The sequence below is a fragment of the Poecilia reticulata genome, chromosome 22 (assembly GCF_904066995.2).
Source record: "Poecilia reticulata chromosome 22, P_reticulata-male-v2, whole genome shotgun sequence".
NCBI lineage: Eukaryota > Metazoa > Chordata > Actinopteri > Cyprinodontiformes > Poeciliidae > Poecilia > Poecilia reticulata.
In genome coordinates, this window is record NC_088851.1 from 10,238,019 (window position 1) to 10,263,106 (window position 25,088).

General features: G+C 39.8%; 1 protein-coding gene across 1 annotated transcript; it reads left to right on the top strand.

Moving 5' to 3' along the window:
- Window positions 1-4,298: 4,298 nt before the first annotated feature.
- Window positions 4,299-23,967, top strand: plpp2a (phospholipid phosphatase 2a). The gene is made up of 6 exons (XM_008399275.3): window positions 4,299-4,851; window positions 18,646-18,797; window positions 18,889-19,151; window positions 19,513-19,570; window positions 19,841-20,017; window positions 21,152-23,967. Exons 1-6 carry the CDS (start codon window positions 4,791-4,793, stop codon window positions 21,302-21,304), a joined length of 864 nt encoding a protein of 287 aa, XP_008397497.1. The 5' UTR covers window positions 4,299-4,790; the 3' UTR covers window positions 21,305-23,967.
- The last annotated feature ends 1,121 nt before the right edge of the window (window positions 23,968-25,088 follow it).

The window sequence follows — 25,088 nt, forward strand, 5'->3', positions numbered from 1 at the left end:
GCTTTAATATTTCCACATGACGTTCTGTCCTGCATTTCATGAAGTGCACATTCTGCCACGATATTCAAACTTCACAGTTGGAATATTGTTATATATTGAGTATTGTTGAAGCTCCCACCGTTTTTATCCATATGTAACAAAGTTCACTGAGGCCAAACAGTTACGGACTGATGAAGCTTTTCTTCCAAACGTGCAGAAAAAGAGTCAAAGTTTCAACCCTGCCACCTGCTGGCCAGCTAAAGCTATTGCACCCTCCCAATAGAAGCCCTGACACTTTAACTCACCTCAATGAGAAAAGTGCAGAAGAGACTGTGGTCGCTCATATTCACTGATATTTAATTCATTTATGCTAATTACTGATTTAAATAATCCAGACTTTGCTTGTTCTATCTTTTATCCGTACATGGAGAATGCAGTTTTGAGTAGTTATTGTGTGAACAACAGTAAAGTTCCCTTGTTTTATCTTGGTTGCTGCACTAGAACATAAACTGACTTGTGCACACATTTACTTAAACTCTTAAAAAATTAAAAAATAAACACTCCCGATTGAACAAGTGAAATCAGGACAAAAGCTTCGGTATCATTGCTCATCACTTCAAACACGTTTTAGTTTCATCAGCTCTCGATCCAGCAGCTGCTTTTGGAGTAATATCTTCTTCCATGGTGGTTCAGAACTAATTTACTGACATGATTCTTCTTTAGCTGAGGTTTATCTACACATTTTGGATCACGAGGTTTATCTACACATTTTGGATCACAAACACACAGAACCAGATAATGGATTTTTCCACGATGCCACATGGAGGCAGAGTGTTTGAGGTTTTACCTTAAAATCCCTCCACAACAAGGTCTTCGTTTATCTCAGATGTTGTTGGTCCCTCTGACAGAAAGTCCAGAATGTCTTTGTTCAAAAGCACAGTGATGTTAGCGTATGTAAACTTCGACATTTAAAGAAAGCAATGTAAATCACCTAGAACTTTCTTTCATTATTCTGAATCAAACAAATGGAAATATTTTGTGGCTGACTAACCGTTTAGCCGGATTAAGTTGCTATCCTGAATCCACACCATGCGATTCTTGTGAGGTCAGGGTTGCGACACTTTGGAAAGTATTTACATTGTTGCTGATTGTGTTTAGTTTCCACCAGGCAGTCAGAGTTGCATTGATGGGATTGTGGTTTTATCTGCTTCATTGGATTTGAGAGACGTTCACTGGAAGTAATTGCGTCAGGTTTATTCTAAATCCTATAATTCAGAGCCACTTTACGCTCCTGTCAGGTGACTCAACTTCGGACTCTCCTAATCATTTTGGGACAACGTGTGCACTTTTTTCCATCCAGGATGGTTTGGTTGGATTTCTTTCCCTTTCTTTTCTTTTTCTTCCTTTTTCTTCTACACAGTAGGAAACTACAATCGCAACAAGCCTGCACAACTGAAAGGCCTTTGGTTTGTTTGGCTTCTCCACCCTCCAAACTTGCCTAAGAAGCTCCTATGGGAGCAGCCTTTGTTTGCGTGTTAGTTCAGCATTTACTCAATCACATAACGAAGCTCCAACATACTTCACTCAAGCTCCAGACTCAGACTTTTATATTTAATCATGAAAAAAACCTGAAATCAATTTAAATTGTACTCCAACACCAGAAACCGTGAAGCGGGGTTGGCGGGGTTGTCTGACCCAAAACTTTGCTGCTTCATAAAACGCTGTGCAAAAAACAAACAAATTACATATTAACACAGAGATAACTTTGCAGATTTGCTCTAATCAGCCACCAGGTGTTAGATTTCTCATCAAACTAACTGGAAGCAAACAAAGGTTTGCCTCTGCTGCCCTCAAGCGAGTCAAAGTAGGAAGAAATACACAGGAAAAGTCTCAGTCTCCATTTTTTATCGACTCTCCTCCTGGCAGGATAGAGATTTTTCTCACTAACCCGTCTGCATGCAGACTCACGTTGTACCCATTCATCTTTGTAAAATCTCTTCAGCTTAAGTCAGATGGGACAAGAAGAGTCTGCAAACATCAGCTCTGTAAGATACCCAAAGGTTGGAATCGTGTTTTTTAACCTGACGCTGCTTTAAACTTCTCCATTTCTTTCTCCCTGACCTCTGTTCCTTAGTTTTCATAATCCTGACTGGTCAATAATGTTCCCTAAAATTTAATTGGCAGGTTAGAAAGGAAAAATTATTTCACATCCTCAGATTTTCCTCAAGCCTCTCTAGGCTGACATCCCAGCGCAGTGCCGGTTTATGGGTGATATGCTTGATGTACTCAGGGAGTATCGTGTGTTTGGGCCAAGCATTCAAACTATGTAACACTTTTCTCCATCACTAGCAAAAGGAAAAGCTCTGGAATAGACTCCCATCACATCTGGCTAACACCATAACTTGTAGACAGCAACCAGCTGTCCACAAATTAAGCAACTAAAGTCGGCGTTGCGGTATTGTGAAAGTTTGTGTTTTTAAAATAAGGTCTGATGCTTTTTACGATCAAGGTCTTTGTGCCATAAGTTTCCATATAAATGTAAAATGTATATTTCTGTTATATTTCAGATACCCAAGAAGAAGCGTTTGACAAAAGAGCAACGAATTTAAATCATACTGATGGCTGGATCTGGAAGCAGTTGCATGGCTGCATAAAACTTTAACAGGAAACATGGAACGAGCATCACACACACACGACGCAAAAGTTACTTGCAAGTTTCAGAAAACTGGAAATGTTGCAGATCAACCACGAAGTGGTCCAAGACGTGCAGCGATTACAGAGTCCCACCAAAATAAAAACAGTTGTCCAATATAAAATGTTTTTCTACGTATGCAAACTTATGGCCCACCCTGCCAAACTTATGGCATGTTGTGCCCATGTTTTAGCCAGATACGTTCGCCTCACATAGCTTTCACATCGAGTCAAAAGCAAGAGCCGCAAAAGAAAATGAGTAAAGATTTTAATATGGCATCAAAGCACATTGATGAGTTTATGGGGAAGTGGTTTTCAAGTACGTTGAAGCTTTGGTGTTGCTGAGTTTTGTTGAATTGTTTCCACTTTCAAAAGCAAACTGAAACCCTTTCTCTTCTCCCAGCCTGCGGTTGGTTCTGGTGTAAAACGGACGGATGTTTACTGGAACACGACGTTACTGGAAACGTGACCTGCTGTAAATTACCAGCCGAAACATTTGTGCAGGTCAAATTCCTGATGATTAAATAAGAAAGCTCATTGCATTAAAATGATTTTTTTTAAAATAAGACCCAAGTAGGAAAACTAGTCTTCAGAGAAAGTCTAAGTGGAGTTCTCTGAACTTTATTTGATATTTAACTGGAGCAGATTTGAGCTATTCAGTAAAAATAGATTCAGATATCTAGATGAGTTCGGCATGAAATAAATATTGTTTAAAAATCATCTCAAACTCTTTAAATGTCATGAAGAATTGTGATATTTACACTCCGTGACAACTTGAACTTTTTGAAATGCTTGGAGATGTTAAATCCAGTTCTGATGCTGGTAAAACTGAGTTCTGCTCATAAGAAAGGGGGCGCTACACAGCAAAACAAAGTCAGTCCTCCTTCAAGGTGACATTGGTATCTGACTCTGAGGTTAATTCAAAGGGTATTTGAGTTTTTCGAAGGACTCTGGACAGGATTTGACTATTCCTAGACGCTCAGAGCACAACGTCATTATTATTCTACATAAAAGTTCTTATTTACAGAATCAGATTTTTTTAATGACAGAAAATCTTATTCTATTTGTGAAAAGCATAGCTTTCTCTGCATTTAACCTGAAGCTGTGAAAATTAATTAGACCTAGGAGGATACTTGTGTAGTAGCTACTAGCTACATTTTCTTGTGTAACATTTAGAGAAAAAAAACGTTTAGAAGTATTTTTACAAAGCTGTACTTTTTACTTTTACTTGTGTAATCTTATTATAAAGTATTGCTATTCTTACTTGAGTACGATTGATATACAGTGAGTAACTTCACTGAATGAAGAATAAACTCATTTTAAGAAAAAATTCACCAGACAGACACACACCTGTAGTTTTATATAGAAATAAACACATTTGGAAAATGTTTATGTTGCTTGATTTCGTTATTTATATAATACCAACATTTCCACATAGCTTTATTCTTTAGTCTATCTGATTATTTAGATTAAATAATCAATGTTCTGAACCCTTTAACAGAGTTTTTACCGGTGTTTCACTGAGGATATATCCTGCATAATGAGCTCAGCAGGTGCGCAGTTCCATGCTAACTGCTGCTAGCTAGTCTGAACGGTTGCCATGGAGATTAATGAATTTCTCAAACATGCGTGAAAGAATCCAAGCAACACTCCAGATATGTTTTTGATGAGGGAACAACATTATAGCCTGATGTACAGCTCAAAATAGTCGATTTTACATGACACTGACCCCTTTAAGAATGTTGTAGCAAGGAGAAAAAATGGACTAGAACACGCTAAAAGTTTTCATCTTTAGCCACAAAAAGAATTTTGATGAACTAAAGCGACCTCTTTGAACCTTCCCGCGCTGGGAGCCGCGCCCCTCCGTGGGGGCAGTCCACGCTGCGCACCTGAAGCAGAACCTCCTACAATCAGTCAGTCATCAGGGAAGCAGGCTGCCAGACGGGTGGGAGGTCAGGTACGCAGCAGCGGAGCAGGAAGAACAACCAGGTCGTTTTTTTTCCTTCCCTGTTGTTTTATTTCCACGCGCGCACTCCCGCAACCAGGTGCTCCTCTCAGCCCACCTGCGTTTTCAGCGACGCGGTTTAGTTTATCAAAAGCGGCGCAGCGCTGGAGGAAACATGCCAGAAGAGAGGAAAAGGCGGCTCTTCATCGTGGTGGATGTTCTGTGCGTGTTTGTCGGTGAGTAGCGGCATTTTGTTTCCTCGCTTTATCTTTTTTTTTTTTTTTTTTTTTGCGACAGTGGCTGGGATTGGGATAGGTTTCACTCCGCGCCCCTGTGTGCGCGCAGTCAGCTGTAAAACTGGGGAAAAGGAGAAAAGTTGCGCTTCCTTTTGGGGATTGTGTGACGCACAGGATTGCTCAAGAGCCTCTTTTGATTTACTGCAGGTGATAACTGTTGCTCCACAAGATTAAAGGGCAGAAAGTGAAATTGATTCTGTGAAAAAGGTTGCTCATCAGGTGGCACAGATGTGGATTTAAAAGCCAAGCAGAATATTTCTCAACACTGAGTGATCTTGATGCTTACTGGCGTCTTTCACTGAAGTAATCAGCAAATGTGTTTATTTTTTATCTCATTTATTATCCTCCTCTTGTCTTGCGAAACTATCGCCTGTAAATGTATCCAGGTGGGTGTGTGGAGTTGGCGCAATACTCTCTGCGCTTTTTTAAAAAAGCTTTTATTTAAAAAAAAAAAAAAAAAAAAAAAGTGCAATCCATTACATTTTCCATAAATAAATTTACACTGATGGGACAAAAAAAAAAGCCCAGCCTGGTGGTAAAGTATAGGTTTTAGAAGTTTGCAAAACGGTTTTGTCAAAGCACGTCATGTGGACAAAAAGGCTAATTAATCTGGGTCAATGACACCATAAGAGGTGCAACAGTCAGCCGCCCTTTGGCCTCCATTTCATACTTGCACATTGTCATCATATTCATGTCAATAATTAATTTCATGAGTTTAAGCCACCTCTTTTCTTTTTTGCTGTATTTCCATATTTTTATGAGTTGTGGAGATGCACTGAACTAAAAAAGCTGAAATTTTATGTGTAATTTTAATTTAGTTACTTTAGTGCCCGTTTCTATTGTTTGTTCTGATTATGATTGTGTTTGTTCAGTCTTGTATAATATGACACATAAAACCAAAATATCTCTAAGCGCCTAAATGGAAAATGACTTTAATTGGTTTCAAAAGTAGTTTAAACAAAAATAACTTCTGTCAGCTAAAGTTTTGCCACCATTTTACCGTAACCGTTAATTTCACAAGCCTTTCTGTCCTGAACTGGGTCCAAACATTCAAAATTGCAGGAGACGCCATAAGAGACGGAGAATTCACAATAATATGTTAACTATTTTAGTCCTTTTTTTTTATTTTATTTTTTAAGTTTGTACTTTTGGCACAATGCCTTTCAATTGTGACCTGGATTGTAAATATTCCTGCGTTCTCTGTGTTGATCATCAGGGTCCTAACATTTCCAGATCCTGATTATGGTTATTTTAGTTTGAAAGTCCAAAAGAACCAAAAATGACCAACTTGAAGCTCATCGTTGTTGTTTCGCAGCGTCGGAGGTTACACTACTGTAACGGCTCAACATGATTTTGAACTCGATATCTGGTCCAGGAATGCCAGTATTCTATCAGAAACAGACGTTGGTTCAGATCAGGCGCATAAAACCGATTGGTTATAAACCGTATTTTGAGTTTTGGCTGCATGGCCCTTTTCAAAAATGTTAATTGTGATGTTCTAAACCGCTGCTCACACGTTTTCCAGAAGAAAATGAACTAATCTGAAAGCAAAATTTGGTTTAAAGATCAGAAATATAAGTTGATGTACACAGTTGCAGGGTTTCTCCTAGGATATTATAAGCCTGGCGGGCCTCCAGGCTTTACATGTGCCCCCACCAGGCTTGGCAATGCTTAATTTTTTATTTTTTTTAATGTTTGCATTTTTTAAGACTTTATAGTTGGTGTTCAGGTATTAATCTTCTAATCTTTCAATAACACATAATTATCTGGTGATATTTTAAAATTTTCCACAAACTTTAAACATTTGTAACTGAAAAACACGGCAGACCGCTGGATGAATGACTGCTGAGCACCTCAACCACCAGGCTGAGCAAGTTTTCTGGGGGAAACCTTGCGGTTGCCTTATGTGATGTGACCTGATGCAGGATAAATGTTTGTCTTGATTAAATAACAATTCCTGATAAATGGACGACAAATTTTTACGTACAAGTCCGGTTCGTGGCTTTAAAACAGTCAGGAAGAACAAAAATATCTGTCGCTGATTCTTCCTGATGGTTAAGATCCTGTTTTGGAAACCACAGATTATGTGTGTTATTGTATAACCGTGTGCGTCCATCTATCCGACATGGAAAAGTCTTTGTCAAAACAACATTTTTTCATAACTTTAAAGGCCCCATTCAGGAGGTGTGTGTGTGAAGGGGGGGGATACAGCTTGTCAAACCGCGTCCTCGCAGAGACCCAAAGGCGGCCACTCATGCATGCTGCTTAGGGTGGGCTCTGCTTGTGTGCAGGAGCGAGTCGTGCACGGGCAACAAAGCGACGCGCCGCAACTTGCTCTGCTGCCTGGCTCTCACACAAAGCCATTAGCGGCTTATCTTCCAGCTGTTTGCGTCACGCTGCACGCGTTTCCGACACCGCGATCCCACCGAGCGTCGGTGATGACCCCCCGATGTCGGATTCTTGCTTCGCTTGATTTTCCGCAGCTGCTTGTCGGGGAGGGCGTCGGGTCAAGAAAAGCAGAGAGTTCCTGCTGGAGGATTAGAGGATTTATGTGTGGCCTTTGCATGTTTTCCTCCACTTGTGGATACTTCTGCTGAGTGACATGCAGGAATGATAATGACTGCAGACCCTGCTGTAAATGCTCTTCTGTTTGCAGGAGGAAGTCTTGATTAAAAACGGCTTTTCACTGATTACTCAATAAAGACGGTCTGAGTCATCCTAATCTGAGTGACCAGGCGTAATGTAATGACCACTGCCAGATTGGGTGAACAACACTGATTATGACAAGGCAATTCATTCATACACAGGGTGATATGAAGTCCTTCACAGATGAAGGTGGAGCTGAATGAAGCAACACATTTAGTAAAAGCATAAAAACACTGAGAGTTCATCACAATAAAGAAACAAAATGATCAAATATGAGCAAATAAACATACGTGACAGAAATGACCCTTTTTATAGAATTACTGCAGTAAACTGAAACATTTAAAGGAGCCAGCAGTTTTTGTGCATCTCAGGTTTTCAGGCAGATGTGAAACGCTTCCTCCTCTTCTGCCTGGTCCTTACTTGACCAGGAGCTCTGAGTAAATCAGACGTGTTCATGCCTCGGACCACCAACAACACTGAGATCAATCTTTTGACAAACAGGGAGCCGGTGCTGTCAGGTTTATTGCTAGACCTGATTTGGTTGTTTGAAATTCAGTTCTTGGTTCTTGAATGCGAAGTCTTGAGTCCTATAGTCAAACTGAGTCCTGATTTAGAAAAGTTTGCGACCAAAACTAATAACTTCTGCCTCTTCTGCATTAACACTCCGACTCAGAGACATTATTAGAGATGAGGCTGGATAAGATATCGTAAAGTCACAATATCAATATCACAAATAACAGATTGGATGGCGATAAGCGCTCTGCACGGAGGCTCTCTATGCTAATTGTATATTTGGTGAGCCTTTGGTGTCACTTTTAATGCAAAGTTGTACTAAAAGTTGCATTAAAAGTGTAAACTTTGCATTGTTTGGATAATAATGACCATTTTAATACAAAGTTCCATTAAAACTTTCAATAAAATGGTCGACTTTGCGTTAATTTACCGAATGACACTTCACAACAACAGTAATCCATGAGGACTCCTTCGTGTTTATACGGATAATTAAGATTTGTTTGAGTTCTTCTGGAACCAAACTGAGTTGAAGAGAACTCTGACTGAAACAGCAGAACACCTTCAGGGGTCTCATGGGGTACCAAGGCGTTTTGAGACAAGCAGTCGTAATGATCTGCCTGATTGGCGTAGCACCTTGTTGTGAAATCGGAGGTGAGTCATTGTTTTGATGAGGAAGACTCATGAAAGTGAGTTTTCCCATCTGACAAGTTCACACAGCTTCCTAAATGTCCTGGATTTTTCTGTTCTTCCTTTTACTTGTAACCATTTATGATTAAATCTTTGTCACTGGCTGATGAACGCTGACAGCAGAAATGTCGCAAACATTCCTACGCCTTTCTGTTTCATGTTGAATCTAGTTAAAAAAAAAGGAAAGGATATTCTCTCCTCATCTCGCTCCATGTGTTAATTTCTCTGACACTTTAAATCTTCTTACAAAACACTGATGATAAAATTGCCAAATTTCTCTCCTGACGAACTCTTCCTAAATTCCTGAGTTTTTATTTTTTTTCTCCACATTTCTTGATACAAAGTGTTGGACTTCTGTATATGTTTCACACCAAGTTTATTTGTTTTTCGGCTGTTTGGCTGATGTGATATTTTTCTTCCATCACATCTTATGTAGCTTTATGAAAAAGTAAATATGACGCCACTTTTTAACTACACCAGTAAGAAATACAAGCAGAAGGCCTTAAAACTCCTGTAACAGTTTAGTTATCCTTGTAACATGACTCTTCAGCTTGTCGTTTTGTTTGTAAGAAAAACGGGTTAGACTAGATACTGAAAGCACAATTATTGTTGTTTTACACTCTAATCGTGTGGGTCATTTTTAGCTTTAGGCATTTAAATATCTTGAGTGTTTGTGTGAGTCATTATTTTTTCAGTTAAATCGATACAAAGCATATAAAAAGGATATATGTGCCTGAGTTTTTTAAGAGTTTGTTGTTTTGGTTGTAAAATAATTGCCATAGTTTAACTTGTGTAGATGTTGATTTCCAGGTTATTGCTAAAGATTCAAGTCAAAGATTTATCTGTTTACAGTAGAGTTTATGCAGAAGTTATGTTTTTGGACAAATTATAAACGCATAAAAACACAAAAAAAACTTAAAAACTGAACAATGCAAAACAATTCTTTTGTTTGACTGAGTTTGTTGGTAACAATTTTACCTCGACAGAACAATAATCTCTAAAGCCATTTTAAAACCTGATTATTCGGTGCATCATGTTCTGAGCAAATTTCCCAAGGTTTGACTTTTTTTTATTTTTTTATGTGAAAGTCCATCTTTTGGAGGCAAGAAGCTGACAAACATGTTTCAGTGTTTTTATTCCTTCCTCTTCCATTCTGCACACAAACCTCAACCCTGTGGCTCTTGACTATCGCCGCTGCATGCAGAACCATCACAAGCCATACACACAACAAGATGTACAAGTGTACATAACACGGCTGCTGACTCGTTCACACACTCGTTTCAACATCCTAACCTCACTCTGAGCAGACACGGAGCAGTGTTTTTAAAATATGAATATAATTTTGTTTTCTTTCTTCTCTTAGGATTGCTCTCATGCAGTAACATGAGAGCAATCCTCATGCTCAAAACATTACTTGAGATGGTCCATTGTATAAAATAATAAAAAACCACTGAAGTTTATTGTAAAAGTGAAATACTTTTGCACCAATAAAGTAAAATACATGCATGTTTGTGTGTACTTATATCTGTGTGGACAGAATAAGTACACTAAAATGTTCATTCAGAACATTTTAGGGTTTTTGTCTGCTCCTAATGAATGGCACTAAAGCAGTGGTCCCCAAACTGCGGGCCGGATCCGGCCCGAATCCACATTTGGTCCGGCCCCCTGAACAATACCAGAGAGCATTTAGATTTTTTTTTTATATACCGTATTTTCCGGATTATAAGCCGCTTATATGTGAATTTTTCTTCAACCACCAGGGGGCTCTTTAGCAAGAAGTAAATCGTTGGAAGTCAAAATTGGAAATAAAAGAAGAAAGCGCCCATTAAAACGGAATTGGGTTTTAATCTGCTTATTGCAGATTTTTATCAAAAATGGTCAAAACCTTTCTTACTTGTACTAAACGGCTGCCTCACTCTTAATTGATGATGGTCTATGCGAGTAATTTATCGTCATAAATAAGCGCATAAACATATTTTGCAGCGATTTGTGTGCTGCTCTTCATTGTGATATAGATCTTCAGTGTTTAGTTTTGTAGATGTGTAGTCACACCAGTGACTTTCACCACATGTCGTAACCAAAAAAAATCAAACCTAACGGCTGCTCTGCAAGCTCAAACTTTCTGTTTCAAGTCCAACCTTACAAGGGATTCTGGTCGTGTTTTCCTTCCTGACTGGGAATTTGTCAAATCTGACAGATAATAAAATCAGATGAATTCGATCCCGTTAACACGTACCTCTGTAAACCACACGCGTCACAAATCGTTTGTTCACATAGACCTGGGATAATCTTAGATTTTCTGTTGGATTCAGACCTACTTTTGTCAAATCACACTTTTACTTTCTCTTGTATGTTGCAATTCAAAGTTAGTATCTGCAGTTTAGACTCAAGAGAACCAGAAACAAGTACTGATTGCTTCATACGGGCCTAATGAACAGAAACAGAACCTCCCTAAAATCTGACAGATAAACACTGTTTTTCTTTTTCAGCAAGTAAGCAATTAAAATCATCCAACTGGACGATGAAAATCTCAAATGAGGAACTGAAAATGCTAATTTCATGTACGTGTGTTCTGAAGCACGACAAAAACGACCAAAAACCACCTGTAGAGTTTAATAGGAATATTTGGCATTGACAGTTTGTTGAAAACATAATTTGTGCTCCTTTCAAAGTCACTGACAGATGTTTTGATTAATGGAGACTCTGTGTCGGTTTCCGCCACATCACAGTCAATCGGAGACAGTTGACTCCAGATCCCTGACATTCCTGTGTGACGGCGCCGCTCACAGGCTTTCCTGTGCCGATGTATTTATTATGTAGCGGTTTCATAATAGGGGAGTCGTTTCAGTTTCTTTTGTTGCAGAAAAGGTCATGAACATCCGTGCATCCGTGCAAATTACAAAGCGGCAGTTGCCTTTTGGACGGCTTATTTCTTTTTTTATTTGTTCATGTTTGTGCCTTTTGAAAGGAAAAGTACAATTCTGTCAGCATCTGGTTTCTTTTAGTATAATTGTATGTTGATTCTCATAAAAACCAGTAAAAAAAAAAAGTGCAGAGAAATAAATAAGTACACAGAAGGTGCAAAATGGAGTACACTAAACTGACCCAGATCCCATGTTTAGTGGTTAAACATTGATTAAACTTTTTGAAGTTTAGCTAATTTTTACTGTTTTTCACGATTTCAACAGCTGTGTCAGTTGAAAGTGTATCTAGCAACTTGCTGGATGCAAATCTTGTGATGATTTTTGGAAATTTTCTGTGAAATCTTTTTCATGAAGCTCAGTCGTTGCGCCAGTCAAAAGTCTTGAGAGACTGAATCTGAAACATGCAGGAGACGGGAGGCAGAAACTCCTGGTTTAACCACGAGGTTTGATTTGAAGGCTGATGGTTCAACTCTGACAAACTGTGTCTTAAAGTGAGACGGGACATAATCCTGGAGGAGTTCTTGTTGTCTAGTAAAGTTGACTCCACGTCAAGCTGGATAGCTACACTTTTTTTTTTTGGTGACCAAAGCATAGAAAAAGTCAGATTTTTTTATTTTTAGATTGTTGATGTAGCAGCAGTTTGGGTTCCCCAGTAGAAAAGATAAATCTTGAGAATGTGGTGGAGACGATGGGTGAACTGAGAGAATATCCTGACTCGCTAACAAAATTAACATTTCAGTAGGTTATCTTTGCTGTAGTTGTGTGAAAAATTGAATATTTTAAACACTGAAACCTGAACTGTATGATTTTAAATTGCTTCTTGAAGCTGAAGACGACGCATAAAGTAATTTAGCCTCGTCGAAGTTATTTTACAATTACAAATTCTGGAAAATAAACTAATTGGTAAAAACTTTATATTTGTGGAAAAGCCATTATTTACCCCAAAATATTGCTAAAACTCTCCCATTCTTTTGAATAAGATTGGCAAACTTATATTTTGTTAGACACGATACTTTGACGTTCATTGAAATCATATTTGAAAATAACTTTTAGCTACAAATCTCGTTTTCAGAGAAAATACTGCTCTGAAAACAAAACCCGTCTGTTTTTTTTTTTGTTTTTTTTTTAACATTTCAACTGCCTTTTGTTACATTTCCAAATGTTTATAATGATGATTTACTGAACCAACAAATTGTTTTAAACGACAGCAGTAGCGACCTAAAGACCCATTAGTGTTTTATCAGAATCATAAAATAAAAATATTTGTCCATCACAGGTTGGGAGAGTTTTATATCTTTAAAGTTTTCACGTCTTCTAGCCTAAATCGAGCCGTACGGTAATTATTATAAGCGGAATAAATCCTCTCGGAACATGAACAGTAGAGAAATGTGACGCATATGGTAAATGTACAGCGAGGCGTAAAAACAAACAAGCACCAAGCGCGTCGAGTCGTGGCCTTTTGGACGCCGCTGCTGCGTTAACTCCCAGCTTTATTGACGTAGTTAAACCTCAAGATTATTGTTGAGTTCCTTCCAAGCATTGCATCAGATTTTAATACATTTGTCGTATCAGTAAAGCTCGGGTCAGCAGCAGTCGGGTTATCTTAACACAAAGGCTGGAAATGAGGGGGGGAAACGGTGCGGCTTACGCTGGCTACACTTGATAAAGCTCGCTTTGTGGCCTTCTCCAGTCTCGTAAAAATCCGTTATTTGCCTTCCTTTGTGTTGTTTCTTTTTATTTTTTTTCCAGGAAAAACACCCGTCCCAACAGGAAGCAATGCTCTTTTTCTGCAACAACGCTCGTCTCGATCGGAGCGGTTGTCCAGAGAGTTCTTGGACAAACGACGAGCGTCGCAGACGGATGAGGTTTTGACCGAGCGGCGCTGACGGAAAGCAGCCGATGTGGACACAGTGTTGCTATAGCGCCGCTCTTCCTGAGCTCATTTCATGGGAATGCAGTTCAGGAGAAACATAACGCAACACAAACCGAAAAAAATGTCACTCGTAAACAGAAAGATCTGTACAAGTTAAATATTTGTTTTCCTAAACGTCTCCCAGGAGGATCGCAGACTTCAAACATTCTTTACCTTTCCCCATTTTTGGTTCTGCTTTTTGACAAATATCTGTTATTCAGCTCCTAAGGAGTGATGGCCACTCATCTTGAGCAGAATAACAGGAACACTTCCCCCTTCCTGCAGGGTCATAGGTCAAGGGGAAGTTATACTTGCGTCTGATCCCAAATTCCATCATGTTTATTTTCTCAGGGTAGATTCAGGATCCTTTTTTTTTTTAACCAGACAGGACTGTAAAAGTGTGAAACAATACTCCCTCCCCACCCCCCCGTTTTTTTTTTCCTTTCTTTCTTTTTTTTTTTTTTTTAAATCTGTCCAGTTGACATTTCATATCTGTGGACAAAAAGTCAGCAAAAACCACGAGTGTGTTCCTCCTCCTGGGTGGAAACATTGTGAGACGAACCCATTGTTTGTTCGGAGTGCTGACGGCTCACACAGGAACTAAAAACTGACAGCAGCGTGGAAAATGTCACATCGGGATGAGACGAGCTGGTACAAGCCTAAAACTTTTTCTACAGCTGTGTGCAATACGTGGAGTTAAAAAAAAAAAAAAACATTTTTATTTAAGACAGTTGCGGGAGAAACGCTCCAAGACAAAGAATTAGACCAAAAATCATTTATCAGGCTGCAGAAATGGAGAAAGAATTCACTTTAGGCTGTTGGAAAATGCGGAACATTTCCTGCATGAAGTGAAAAATGCTTAATTTTTATCAAGGCTCTCTGGTATGTTTTGGTCAGGACATCAGCATGACACACAGCCCGCTGTGCTTCACTGTGGCTTGACTTTAGCATTTGGTTTGTTGAACTCTTGGTCACTTTGAGGTGCGAATTTATTTCGAGATCTTTTCCTGAAGTGGACTGATCGGATCCAGTTGATCCACTTTGAACTAAACCAACAGTAAATGCATGTGTGGGTTTTTGTCAAAAATATCAGTAATAAACTCTCTGACACACTCTGAGGTTTCGGGCGTCGGCGCGGTCCAGAGCTCGTCCCCGTAGGAAGGCGACCCGCCTCACAAACCAAGCCAGGCGCTCTGGAATAACAGAGGAGACAGAAACTGTCCAAAGCAGATAACAGGAACTCTAATCTGGCCTCGGCTCGCAGTCGATGTCCACTTCCTCATTCACTGTGTGGCTAAATGCACTGTTGATCCCCGTGTGTGTTTTTTCCTTTAAACAACTGTGGCTTAAATTTGTCCGGTCGCGCAGCATGTGGCCTCCTGCGACTCGTGTTGAACAATCGGCGTCTTATCTTGGTGTTATCCCTCCTCCCTGCTGAACAAACACTGGTCGGACTCCAGTTCAAAGCCAGGCTGAGAGCGGTGCTTGACCTGCTGGAGAAATGTTCCTCGGAGATGAGAGGAGCAGAGGGAGGGGCGGGACTTCCTGTCATGGAATAAATTCTCCTAGATGAGGAACCCGCTCTTCATCAAAGACCAGAACAGACGTCAGGGTTCGTCTTTAGGTGTCCTGGTGAGGACATGAGTCACAGTCTGTGATTCACTAATTATCTAACTGGTCTGATTCAACGTAGGATGACTAGAAACAACTTGTGGTTGTAAAATGTTTTGCAACACTGCTTGAACATTTCATGCTTCCCTCTGACTGTTCACCTTGGCTTTGGAAATTCATTTCAAGTGGATCAAAAATATAATTTTCCTGAACCATCGGTTTCCTTTTATGAAAGCTTTCCTCAGTTGACTGGTTCTATTGGATAGAAGAAAACGATTTAAGATTTTATAAGATCACTTAATGTAACAAAAAAAAAACTTTTTTTTTTTTTGTTAAAATGTGATTTATTCTGCTGGCTAGGGAGAATCCTGTCTATTTACACATTTTTCCTCAGATTCTGAGGGGATTTGGATCTGGACTTGGACTGAGCCGCTCGTAAGCAGCAATGCGCTTTGATACAAACTGCAGTTGCATCAGATGAAGGATAAATACATTAATGCTATGCAGGAATTTTGTCCATGGCACTTTAAAATGAGATGCCAAATGTCCTGTGCAGCGGTCGTATTGCAAGCTTCCAACTGGACAGTGAACCTCTGCCTCGTCTCTTATTTTTGCAGCCTCTCACTGGATTTCTTCCAGGATTTTTCTCTTTTACGGTTCATTCATGTCCCCCCACAGCATGATGCTGCCACTGCGATCAGATCCAATCACCATCGATCTAAATGATAAAATTTGTGCCCCGTACTTGATTTGTAGAAATCTACATTTTATGTTTGCTAACATAAACTTTTCAAATTTACATTTGCAAAGAAAATAAAAACGAGTGTCACATAAAACCCCTCGGAAACACATTAAAGTCTTTAATACAACAGATGGAGAAATGATCAAAGGTGCGTGAATGCTATTGCAAAACACTGCAGTTGTGCTTTCGGTGCAGAATAGTGAAGTTTATTTGTCCTTGCAGCGTTGCGTCAGCAGGTATTCACATAAAAACAACAAACACAGACAAATGTGTGGAACAGTTTGCTTTGAGGCCATTTTAAAGCCATTGCGTAGTTTCCTCTGGAGGAAACGATATAAACGCTCGTACCTCTCAGGCCTGAGCTCAAGGTCTCTACGTCAGATTACTGCTGTGACTTTACGTGCGAGCTGTTTGCATCTACGCTTGTGTTTTTGGTGGATTGTCGTCTTTCTGCTGGATGAACCGAAGGTGCGCTCGCCGAGGAAGCGGAGGACGTGCTGTCGTTGTAGGGAACACTTGTGGTGCGTGTCAGTGAATACGCAGCTACTGGCCTAAAACACAAACTCCATCCAATCCCCCCCACCCCCTTGTTTCTGCCTTCAGCAGAAAGTTCTTGAAAACAGGAAAGCTATTTAAAGGCTGTCAGTCCGATAAAACTGTTGTCCTCCTCTGATTTAAGAGACGGCTTTATGTCATCTTTTGTTTTCTGTGAGGGGAAGTTTTGAGCCCAGCGTTTCCTGACCGTCCTCAACAAAAGCTTTTTCTCATTACGACCTTATAAATGCACGCCTCTCTTTTTCGAGTCGCAAACTTCAACCGTTTTTTTTGTGGTTTTTTTTCTGTCAGGAGTGTGTGTCAGCACGTCTTCAGAGGCATGTTGAATGTGTGTTTTCCCCCTCCACTGCTCGGCTTCCCAGGCCCTTTAAAGTGTGAACGCCGCCCCCGCTGTCAGAGGTCGCCTCTGCAGCGTCCGGCCAGTTTCCACGGTCACTGGTGTCATTTTTTATTTTTTTAAAGAGAAAATGCAACCTGCAGGGATAAAAGCTGTTGCCTCTGACAAATTCATGCTTTTGGGAGAGTGGTGTCTTCTGTCTGAAGCTGAAATATTGTGTTTAAAATGCAACAAAACCTGCGATTCTGTCGTGTCCACCTGTTGCTGCTCACAAGTTGACCGGCTAAAACAAAGCTACTCCATTCTCTTTCTTGCTTACAAAAAAGTTTAACAAAGCGTTTTGGAAAATTGAGCATGCACGACATAGAAACACTTTGCTTTGCACCGTTAAAGATTACATTTGCTTTAGACGTTTTCCTCATATTTTTATGTTTCAGAAAAAAAAAAGATGAGGACCTCGATCGTGAATTTACAAAATCACAGCTTTAGTGTTTACTTCACTAGCAACACCCGGGTCTGATTACTGCCTGACTTGTAGGGTCAGACAATTGACTGAACGAGGCTGAAAGGGATAAAAACGAAACCCGTCGCGTCCCAATTTAAGACGGGAGAAACATTCATCACTATATCATGATGGAAACTTCTGTTACTTCTGATATAAAACTTACTGGATTTTCTAAAAAGAACACCATACATGCACTCAGACACAGCAGAGGCGGTATGATGGGCTTCGGAAGACATCCTGGGTTATGGGGCAGGATAATTATCTAAAATGCACCATCAAGTCCACTTCTGAATAACTAAAAAACAGAAAAATTGGAAGTCTTGAAGTGGCCTAGTCAAAGCTCAGATTAGAAATAAAAAATTTTAAAGTGTGGTTTTATACTAAGCTACTTTAAGAGCGACAAAGATTGGGGAACAGTTCCTCCACAGCGACGTAAAGAGAACTAATTGCCAGTAATTGTGAATCCTTGGGCACCAAAACAGTTTCAGGGTGAAATTATTTTTGACTTTTTGCAAAATAAAGTCTGTGGAAATCCCTAAAATGTCTGCTCTCACACTCATATTTCATCACCAATAGCTTATTAAAGCAATGCGCAATCTGGACACGGCCATGTTTTCAGAAGGGTCACATTTACTGCTGATGCTGCAGAATCACCAAATTGTTAGTCGGCACATTTCTGAAGCGACTCGAATGTTGCTGCTGAATGCTGACTCAGCTCATTGTTGTGATCAAAATGTAACGATGGGCTCAGTTTCTCGTTGGATTCTTTAAATAAAAGCAGGATGCATACATGACGCCATCGCTGCAGCAGACTGTAAATGTGTTGCCAAACATTCACGCAGCGCTGCTTGTGTGCATCGGGGATGTTTTTGTAAAGAAAACATTGATGATGTCCATTTTATATTTGAATGAAATTTAATGTAGAAAGTGATGACAGTTTTTGCTCTGCGTCATGTTTTCTCCCAGCTGCTGAATTTATCACAAAAAAATAAGTCATAATTTATATAAAGCTTGAACAAAATACCGGATTAATTTTGAATAATAATAAAGGAAAGCTTTCTTTTCTTTTTTGAAGTCAAACTCTCTAAAGAAGGCAGAACTTAGTTTGATTTTTTTTTTTTTTAACATCGTTGGACATTTTAATCATACCTAAGAAGAGACTGTCTGTATTTTTAGATATTAAAGTTCTTTCAATGTAGGATCACCACTGACATTCAGGCATTTCTTCTCCTACCTAAACATTTAAAAAAAGAAAAAACAGAAACTGCCCTTATCACTAAATAAATGTTCCTGCGTCTCCAGCGGCTCTGCCCTCAGCCATCCTCACGCTGAGGTTCAAACCGTACCAGAGAGAAATCCACTGCAACGACGAGAGCATCAAATATCCCTACAGGAAGGACACCATCTCCCATGGAACCATGGCCGCCGTCACCATCACCTGCTCTATGGTCATTGTAAGTCCCGTCGTCGAGCTCACGGTTGCGACTTGGCGTGAAGGTTGTCGGTTTTTTTTTAACATTTTCCAAATGGTTTTCCTTGCTGCAGATCACCACTGGAGAGGCCTACCTGGTGCACACGAAACGCCTGCGCTCAAACTCCACGTTCAACCAGTACCTGTCCGCGCTCTACAAGGTGGTCGGCACCTACCTGTTTGGCGCGGCGGTCAGCCAGTCTCTGACCGATCTGGCGAAGTTCACCATCGGCCGCCCCCGTCCGAACTTCCTGTCCGTGTGCGCCCCGAAGTCCTGCAACGGATACGTGCTGGGCACCAACTGCACAGGCAACCTGCGCAATGTGACGGAGTCCAGGTGAGAGGAAATGGATCCGTCACTCGCTCAGTGTCCTCAGAGTTGGTTTACACATAGGAATGCAACTAAAACTCAAGAGTCGATTCATATAAAGTTGCATGAAATCCACTTCTGTCCAGATTGGATGTAAAATCGGCGTCACGATGCTAAAGTTGCACAAAGAGTGAATGATTTATTCCTCCTTGAAGGAATAAATACGAGTTCCTTAAATTATTCCTCAACCAAAACTGCCTTTTATTTTCTATTTCTCCCCCAACCCTCAGTATTATTAAAAAGTATAGTGAATAAAAAATCATTATAATCTCCCAATGGAGTGAATTAGTTGGATATTCATTTTCATTTTTTCTCTCTCTCCCCTCAGGCTGTCGTTTTACTCCGGTCACTCAGCCTTCGGGATGTACTGCATGCTCTTCCTGTCGGTGAGTGACCCCGTGTGACCTTTTGTCCAGATGTGAACAGGCTGTTTAGTGGAAAGCCCAGAAATGAGCCACAACAGGAGGAGACAGTCGAGACATGGACATCTCCGGTCTGAAAACACCATTGTTGTCATTTTTCATATTTCACCGTAGGAGGAAAGCAAACAGATCTAATAATAACTCTTAGGAGGGAGATGGATTTCCAAATAAAAACCTCCAGCAGTGTCATCTGGTCAGAGTTAAGTGTGTGTGTGTTTGTGTGTGTGTGTGCAGCTCTACGTCCAGGCCAGGATGCAGGGGAAGTGGACGAGGCTGGTCCGGCCCACCATCCAGTTCTTCCTGGTGGCGTTTTCTCTCTACGTTGGATACACGCGCGTCTCCGACTACAAGCACCACTGGAGTGACGTGCTGGTGGGGCTGCTGCAGGGCGCGCTCATCGCTGTGCTCACGGTGAGTCGGCCAACGCTAGGATCTTACAGATGGTGTGAAGCACAGCGAGAGAAAACCAGGTCACTTTTTCAGTTTCAGATCATGCATTTAAAGCTGCAGTTTAAAAAGGATTTATATGTTTTTTAAAACTGTCACTACGTCGTAACAGTTTGGCATCAGATAGAAAATATGTGGAAAAAATCTTAGCTCTTCTTTCAGCACTAACTTGAAACAACCAATCAGAGTAGACTGAAAACTCCAAGACGCTCCTGATTGGTTGTTTCTGACCGGGAGCATTTCTTCAGACGTCTCAGGGAGGAAGTGGAGGAGCTCGATCTTTTCACAAATTATCTGTTTCATATTCTACTGTCGGGACACTGTAAGAGTATGTTTGTTTTTTTGGTTTTGTTTTTTTTTTTTAAATACACTTTATTTTAATAAAAAAAATGTTAATACTGCAGCTTCAACTTCAATCTGTGATCTTAAATGTGAACTTCAGATTCAGTTTTATATCCTAGCTCTCTGAACGTTTCCATTTTTTCTCCCTGATTTGTCGGATGTGTTGCTTCATCGTCACGATTCTGTTTGTTCCTTAATGCACCATGTACCTGAGTGAAGTTGGTTCTTCAAATCAAACAAAATTGGTGTCAAATGTTTGTGCAGCAAAATGTTTTGTTCAAAGACATTAATGAAAGCTTAAAGGTCAAAACATCAACCAGACCCCCCTCAACTTTTTTGACCTTTAAACTTTCATTAATGTCTTCAAAGTCGGGTTGATTGTCACCAATTTGATCTGATTTGCAGAAGGTGAGGAGAGGGCCCGGTTTACCTTTCATGACATCTGGAAACATTTCTAAATATCTTTAAAATTATAGCGGCACAAACGAACATTTTCGCTGCACAAATGTAGCAGCAGATTGGGACGAAGTTCATTAATTAACAAACCTTTAAGGCCTCCACATCACAGCTGCACTGGATTGTATTTATGTAGCAGATTAAAGAGAACTGAATACATATGCTTGTCTCCCTTATGGTTCGCTTGTAAAAGTTTAAATGTGAAACATTTGAAGAGGATTTTACTAACTTCAGTGTTTACATGTACATTATTTTATTACTTTCTGTGTTTTAAACTCGCTCGCTTCTCTCTGCTCTCAGGTTCGATACGTGTCGGATTTCTTCAAGCAGCGGCCGCCGCCGCTCTGCACGCAGGCGGACGAACAGGCGGAGGACCAACTGGAGTTCAAGCCGAACCCTCAGCCTTTGGACTCGCAGCACGGAAACCACTACAGCCACCCCGGACTGGCGTGAGCCGCAGACGAGCGCCGACAGCAGCAGCTGCTCCGTTATCCACAGAACTGTTTTTTAAAAGCCACAAATAACCCACACAGAAAACTTTGACACAGCTGTTTTATAACTATGACAAGTATGATTCCCCCACAAAAAACCTGCTAGAACAGAAACTTTATGACCGGGTGCGTTTTTGTGGGTGGGTGTGTTCGCTGCAGAAAGATGTGCCCGATTGACTGTGTGTGTGTGTGTGTGTGTGTGCGTGTGTGTGTGTGTCTGTGTGCGCGCGCGCGGATTTGTGCACCAGTGTAGAATAATTATATTTTATATCGTCTCTTAATCGCTTTTCAAATTGTGCCAAATTAAAAGTGACAGTTTTAAACAAATGGCAAGAGAACGTTCCTCTTCTTCGGTCCAGTAACAAACCGTCGCCGTGTTGTCGCAGTCCGGATCGGTTTTATATTCGCTGCAGCTGAATGTATCTGCACATTTCTGACGTTTTAATTTTCCTATGCATGTGTTTTTATCCTACTCGGAGGCAGGTGCATGTGTTCAGCCATGTTCTCCTCTTTATAGCAACTGTATGCGATGAATATATCATTTCAAAATTAACACGTTTTCTATGTTACAGTGACAGTTCCTGCTTTAATGGCAGGTTGACTAATGGATGGTTAAGTTTTATCAATTTTAAAGAATCTGTCAACAGAATAACTATCTCCAGGTTTGACTAGTGTATTAAATTGTTTTGATTCTTGTCTCATGCTAAATGGTTCTAAAGCCAAAAGGCAAGGAAAACAAATGGAATAAAGATTTTATACATATCAGGTATTTTCATAACTTTTTCTTTTTTTTTTACAGAAATACTTTTAAAGAAAAACTTTTAAAGTTGGGCCAGTTTTTAAATGGCTTTAAAGTTAAACCACAGATTACAAACTAGAGTTAAGTCCAACTTGAATCGGTAGTCGGCTAAAATACATCTCTGGAAAAAATTAGAGACCGCTTATCAGTTTTTATTCTTCGTAGGTTTATGTTTGAGAACATTGTTTTATTCTATGAACTACTACTAACATGTCTCTGAGATTACAAGCAAAAATTAAGCATTTATTTGCTTAATTTTTATTATTTTATTAAGTCTTAATTTAGGTTTTAAGACTGCTTTAAATATTAAAATGATTTAAATACAGATTGCCTCACCCAATCACCCTTTTATTATTTGCAGTGTCTGAAAGCACTGCAAATAATAAAAGATGCTGTGCTTTCAGACAATAATGCAAAGAAAATAATACTAATGTTTTTACCCAGGAAGAGTTTAGAAATCAATATTTGGAGGAATAACCAGGAGGTTTTCAATCGGGTTCAGTGCAGTGGGCTCTTATTTTTTTCCAGAGCTGCATGTAGCAAAGCCCCCATCAAAAACCATTTTACATTTACAGCATATTTACCGTATTTTCGGACTATAAGCCGCTACTTTTTCCCCACGCTTTGAACCATGCGGCTTATAGTACGATGCAGCTTTTCCGTGGATTTTTCTTCAGCCACCAGGGGGCTCTTTAGCATGAAGTGAATTATTGAAAGTCAAAATTGGAAATCAAAGAAGTGCCCATTTTCATTTAGAACAAGCACATGCTAGCAGCAGGCACGACAAAATTTCTTCAAACTCAAACCCCCTCATGGAAACCACACGAAGAAGTTCATATGATGCAGTTTTTAAGTTGAAGGTTGTCGATCTGGTTTCATTCGACGTGAACGAAACCATGGTTCAGCGTTGGAGATGCAGGACTGCCTCCTTAATGGCAGATTTATTAACTAAACCAAGAGCGACGGCGATATCAGCGGCTTACAGCCCAGTGCGGCTTATATATGTACGTTTCCAGTTTTTTTTTTCTCCTTTTTTAAAAAAAATTTTGTAGATGCCTTTGTAGACCTTATAGTAAGTTGCGCTCTATAGTCTGAAAAACATGGTATTTCCCCTTTTGTTTTACATCATATAATGCCATCATCCTTACAACCCATATTGGCTGTAATTCCCGCCCTGTGTCCCGCTTCAACCAGGAAGAAGAAAAATTGCATAACAATGAATCGCACTGAGAAAATGCTTTAGTTGCTGTTCTCCGTCCAGAACCTGCTCAGACCGGGTTCATGTCTGAACCTGCTGCGAACAGTTCAGATTCCTGACAGAGAGCGGACCGGGCCGGTCGAGTCACATCACACGTAGCGGAACAAAAGGCTGTGAATGATGCTTTTTTTTCTTCTTCTTCTTTTAATAAGTGTAATCCTCATCTGTTAGATGAGGATTATTATTACGGAAGCATGTCAGACATGCTCTATTTATGCCACTGTCTAAATTTTAACTAGTTTAAATGGTTTTCACTGATCGTCAGCAGCAAACGGAGAAGATGGGTGAGGCACTCTGTATTTAAATCATTTTTATAATATTTAAAGCAGTCTTAAAGTCTAAATTAAGACTTGATCATGAGGAAAAAAACTAAGGAAATGTTTGTTTCTTAAACTTCACACATTGGTCCAATACTGAAAGGATAAAAGTTTTTATCACAATTATCAATTGTTTTGGTTTTTCATTCCACAGTTCACTACGTTTTCTTTCACGTAAACATAGTTCTTACCCAACAAGCTGTTTTTTTTTTTCCTTTTGTTTGCTAACAAAATAAACGTATCAAATATTTTTCAACTCGTTTACGCTGCTTTTATTTTATTGTTGGAGAATTTATTGACAATATACAAGCAGGTATTGTAGATTTTAAAATAGAGCTGAGCTTAGTTGGTCCAGGTTGAAAATAAGTGTGAAACTTGCAGGCTAAATGTACTGCAGACAATAAAAAAAAAAGTGCCAGGATAGAAAACTAATTTTTTTATTTTTTTTTCAAAATACTTGGGTGTGGATAAAAATATTTTCATGTCTTTTTTTATGTCTATGTGGATCACAAGTCTTAAATCAAATATAAATCTTCATTAAAACCAATGTTTTGTATATGTTTAACAAGCTAAGAGCCTAAATATTAAATTATCTAAAACAATTTCTGGCTGTCGGATTCTAAATTAAGAGACTGAATTTGAATATTGTGAATATAACAGACGTATAGGAGACGCAACCAATTTACTGTCAAAACTCACCAGAGCCCAAAAGTCCTCTAGAATGAAAAACAAAAACCTGTTAAATTGTTTTAAATATTGTCTTCATTCAGTAACATCTTCCACACCAAAGATGACTGAGGGAAAACTATTTTACGTGAGTTTTATTTTTTTAAATTTGAAAGTAAAAAGAACCATTAAGGCTGCACAGTGGGACAGTTGGTAGAGCTGTTGCCTTGCAGCAAGAAGGTTCTGGGTTCGATTCCCGGCTCCGGTCTTTCTGCATGGAGTTTGCATGTTCTCTCTTTGCATGCGTGGGTTTTCTCCGGGTACTCCGGTTTCCTCCCACAGTCCAAAAACATGACCGTCAGGTTAATTGGCCTCTCCAAATTGCCCCTAGGTGTGAGTGTGTGTGTGCATGGTTGTTTGTTCTGTGTATCTCTGTGTTGCCCTGCGACAGACTGGCGACCTGTCCAGGGTGACCCCGCCTCTCGCCCAGAACGTTAGCTGGAGATGGGCACCAGCAACCCTCCCGACCCCACTGAGGGACAAGGGTGAAAGAAAATGGATGGATGGAAGAACCATTAAAATGTAACTCCAGAACTAAACGTCCCTAATTTCATATAATTTAAAGGGTCATTCATGCAGCTCAGAATTTTTTTAAATTTTTTATCTGAAGCAACAAAACGTAAATGGATCTGTGGATTTCCAACTC

What these genes read in the sequence shown, in the direction of transcription:
- plpp2a (XM_008399275.3), top strand. Translation starts at nt 4,791, where the DNA reads ATGCCAGAAGAGAGGAAAAGGCGGCTCTTCATCGTGGTGGATGTTCTG. An exon ending in CGCAATGTGACGGAGTCCAG is followed by an intron (nt 19,152 to 19,512) that starts GTGAGAGGAAAT and finishes CTCTCCCCTCAG; the next exon opens with GCTGTCGTTTTACTCCGGTC. An exon ending in CGCTCATCGCTGTGCTCACG is followed by an intron (nt 20,018 to 21,151) that starts GTGAGTCGGCCA and finishes CTCTGCTCTCAG; the next exon opens with GTTCGATACGTGTCGGATTT.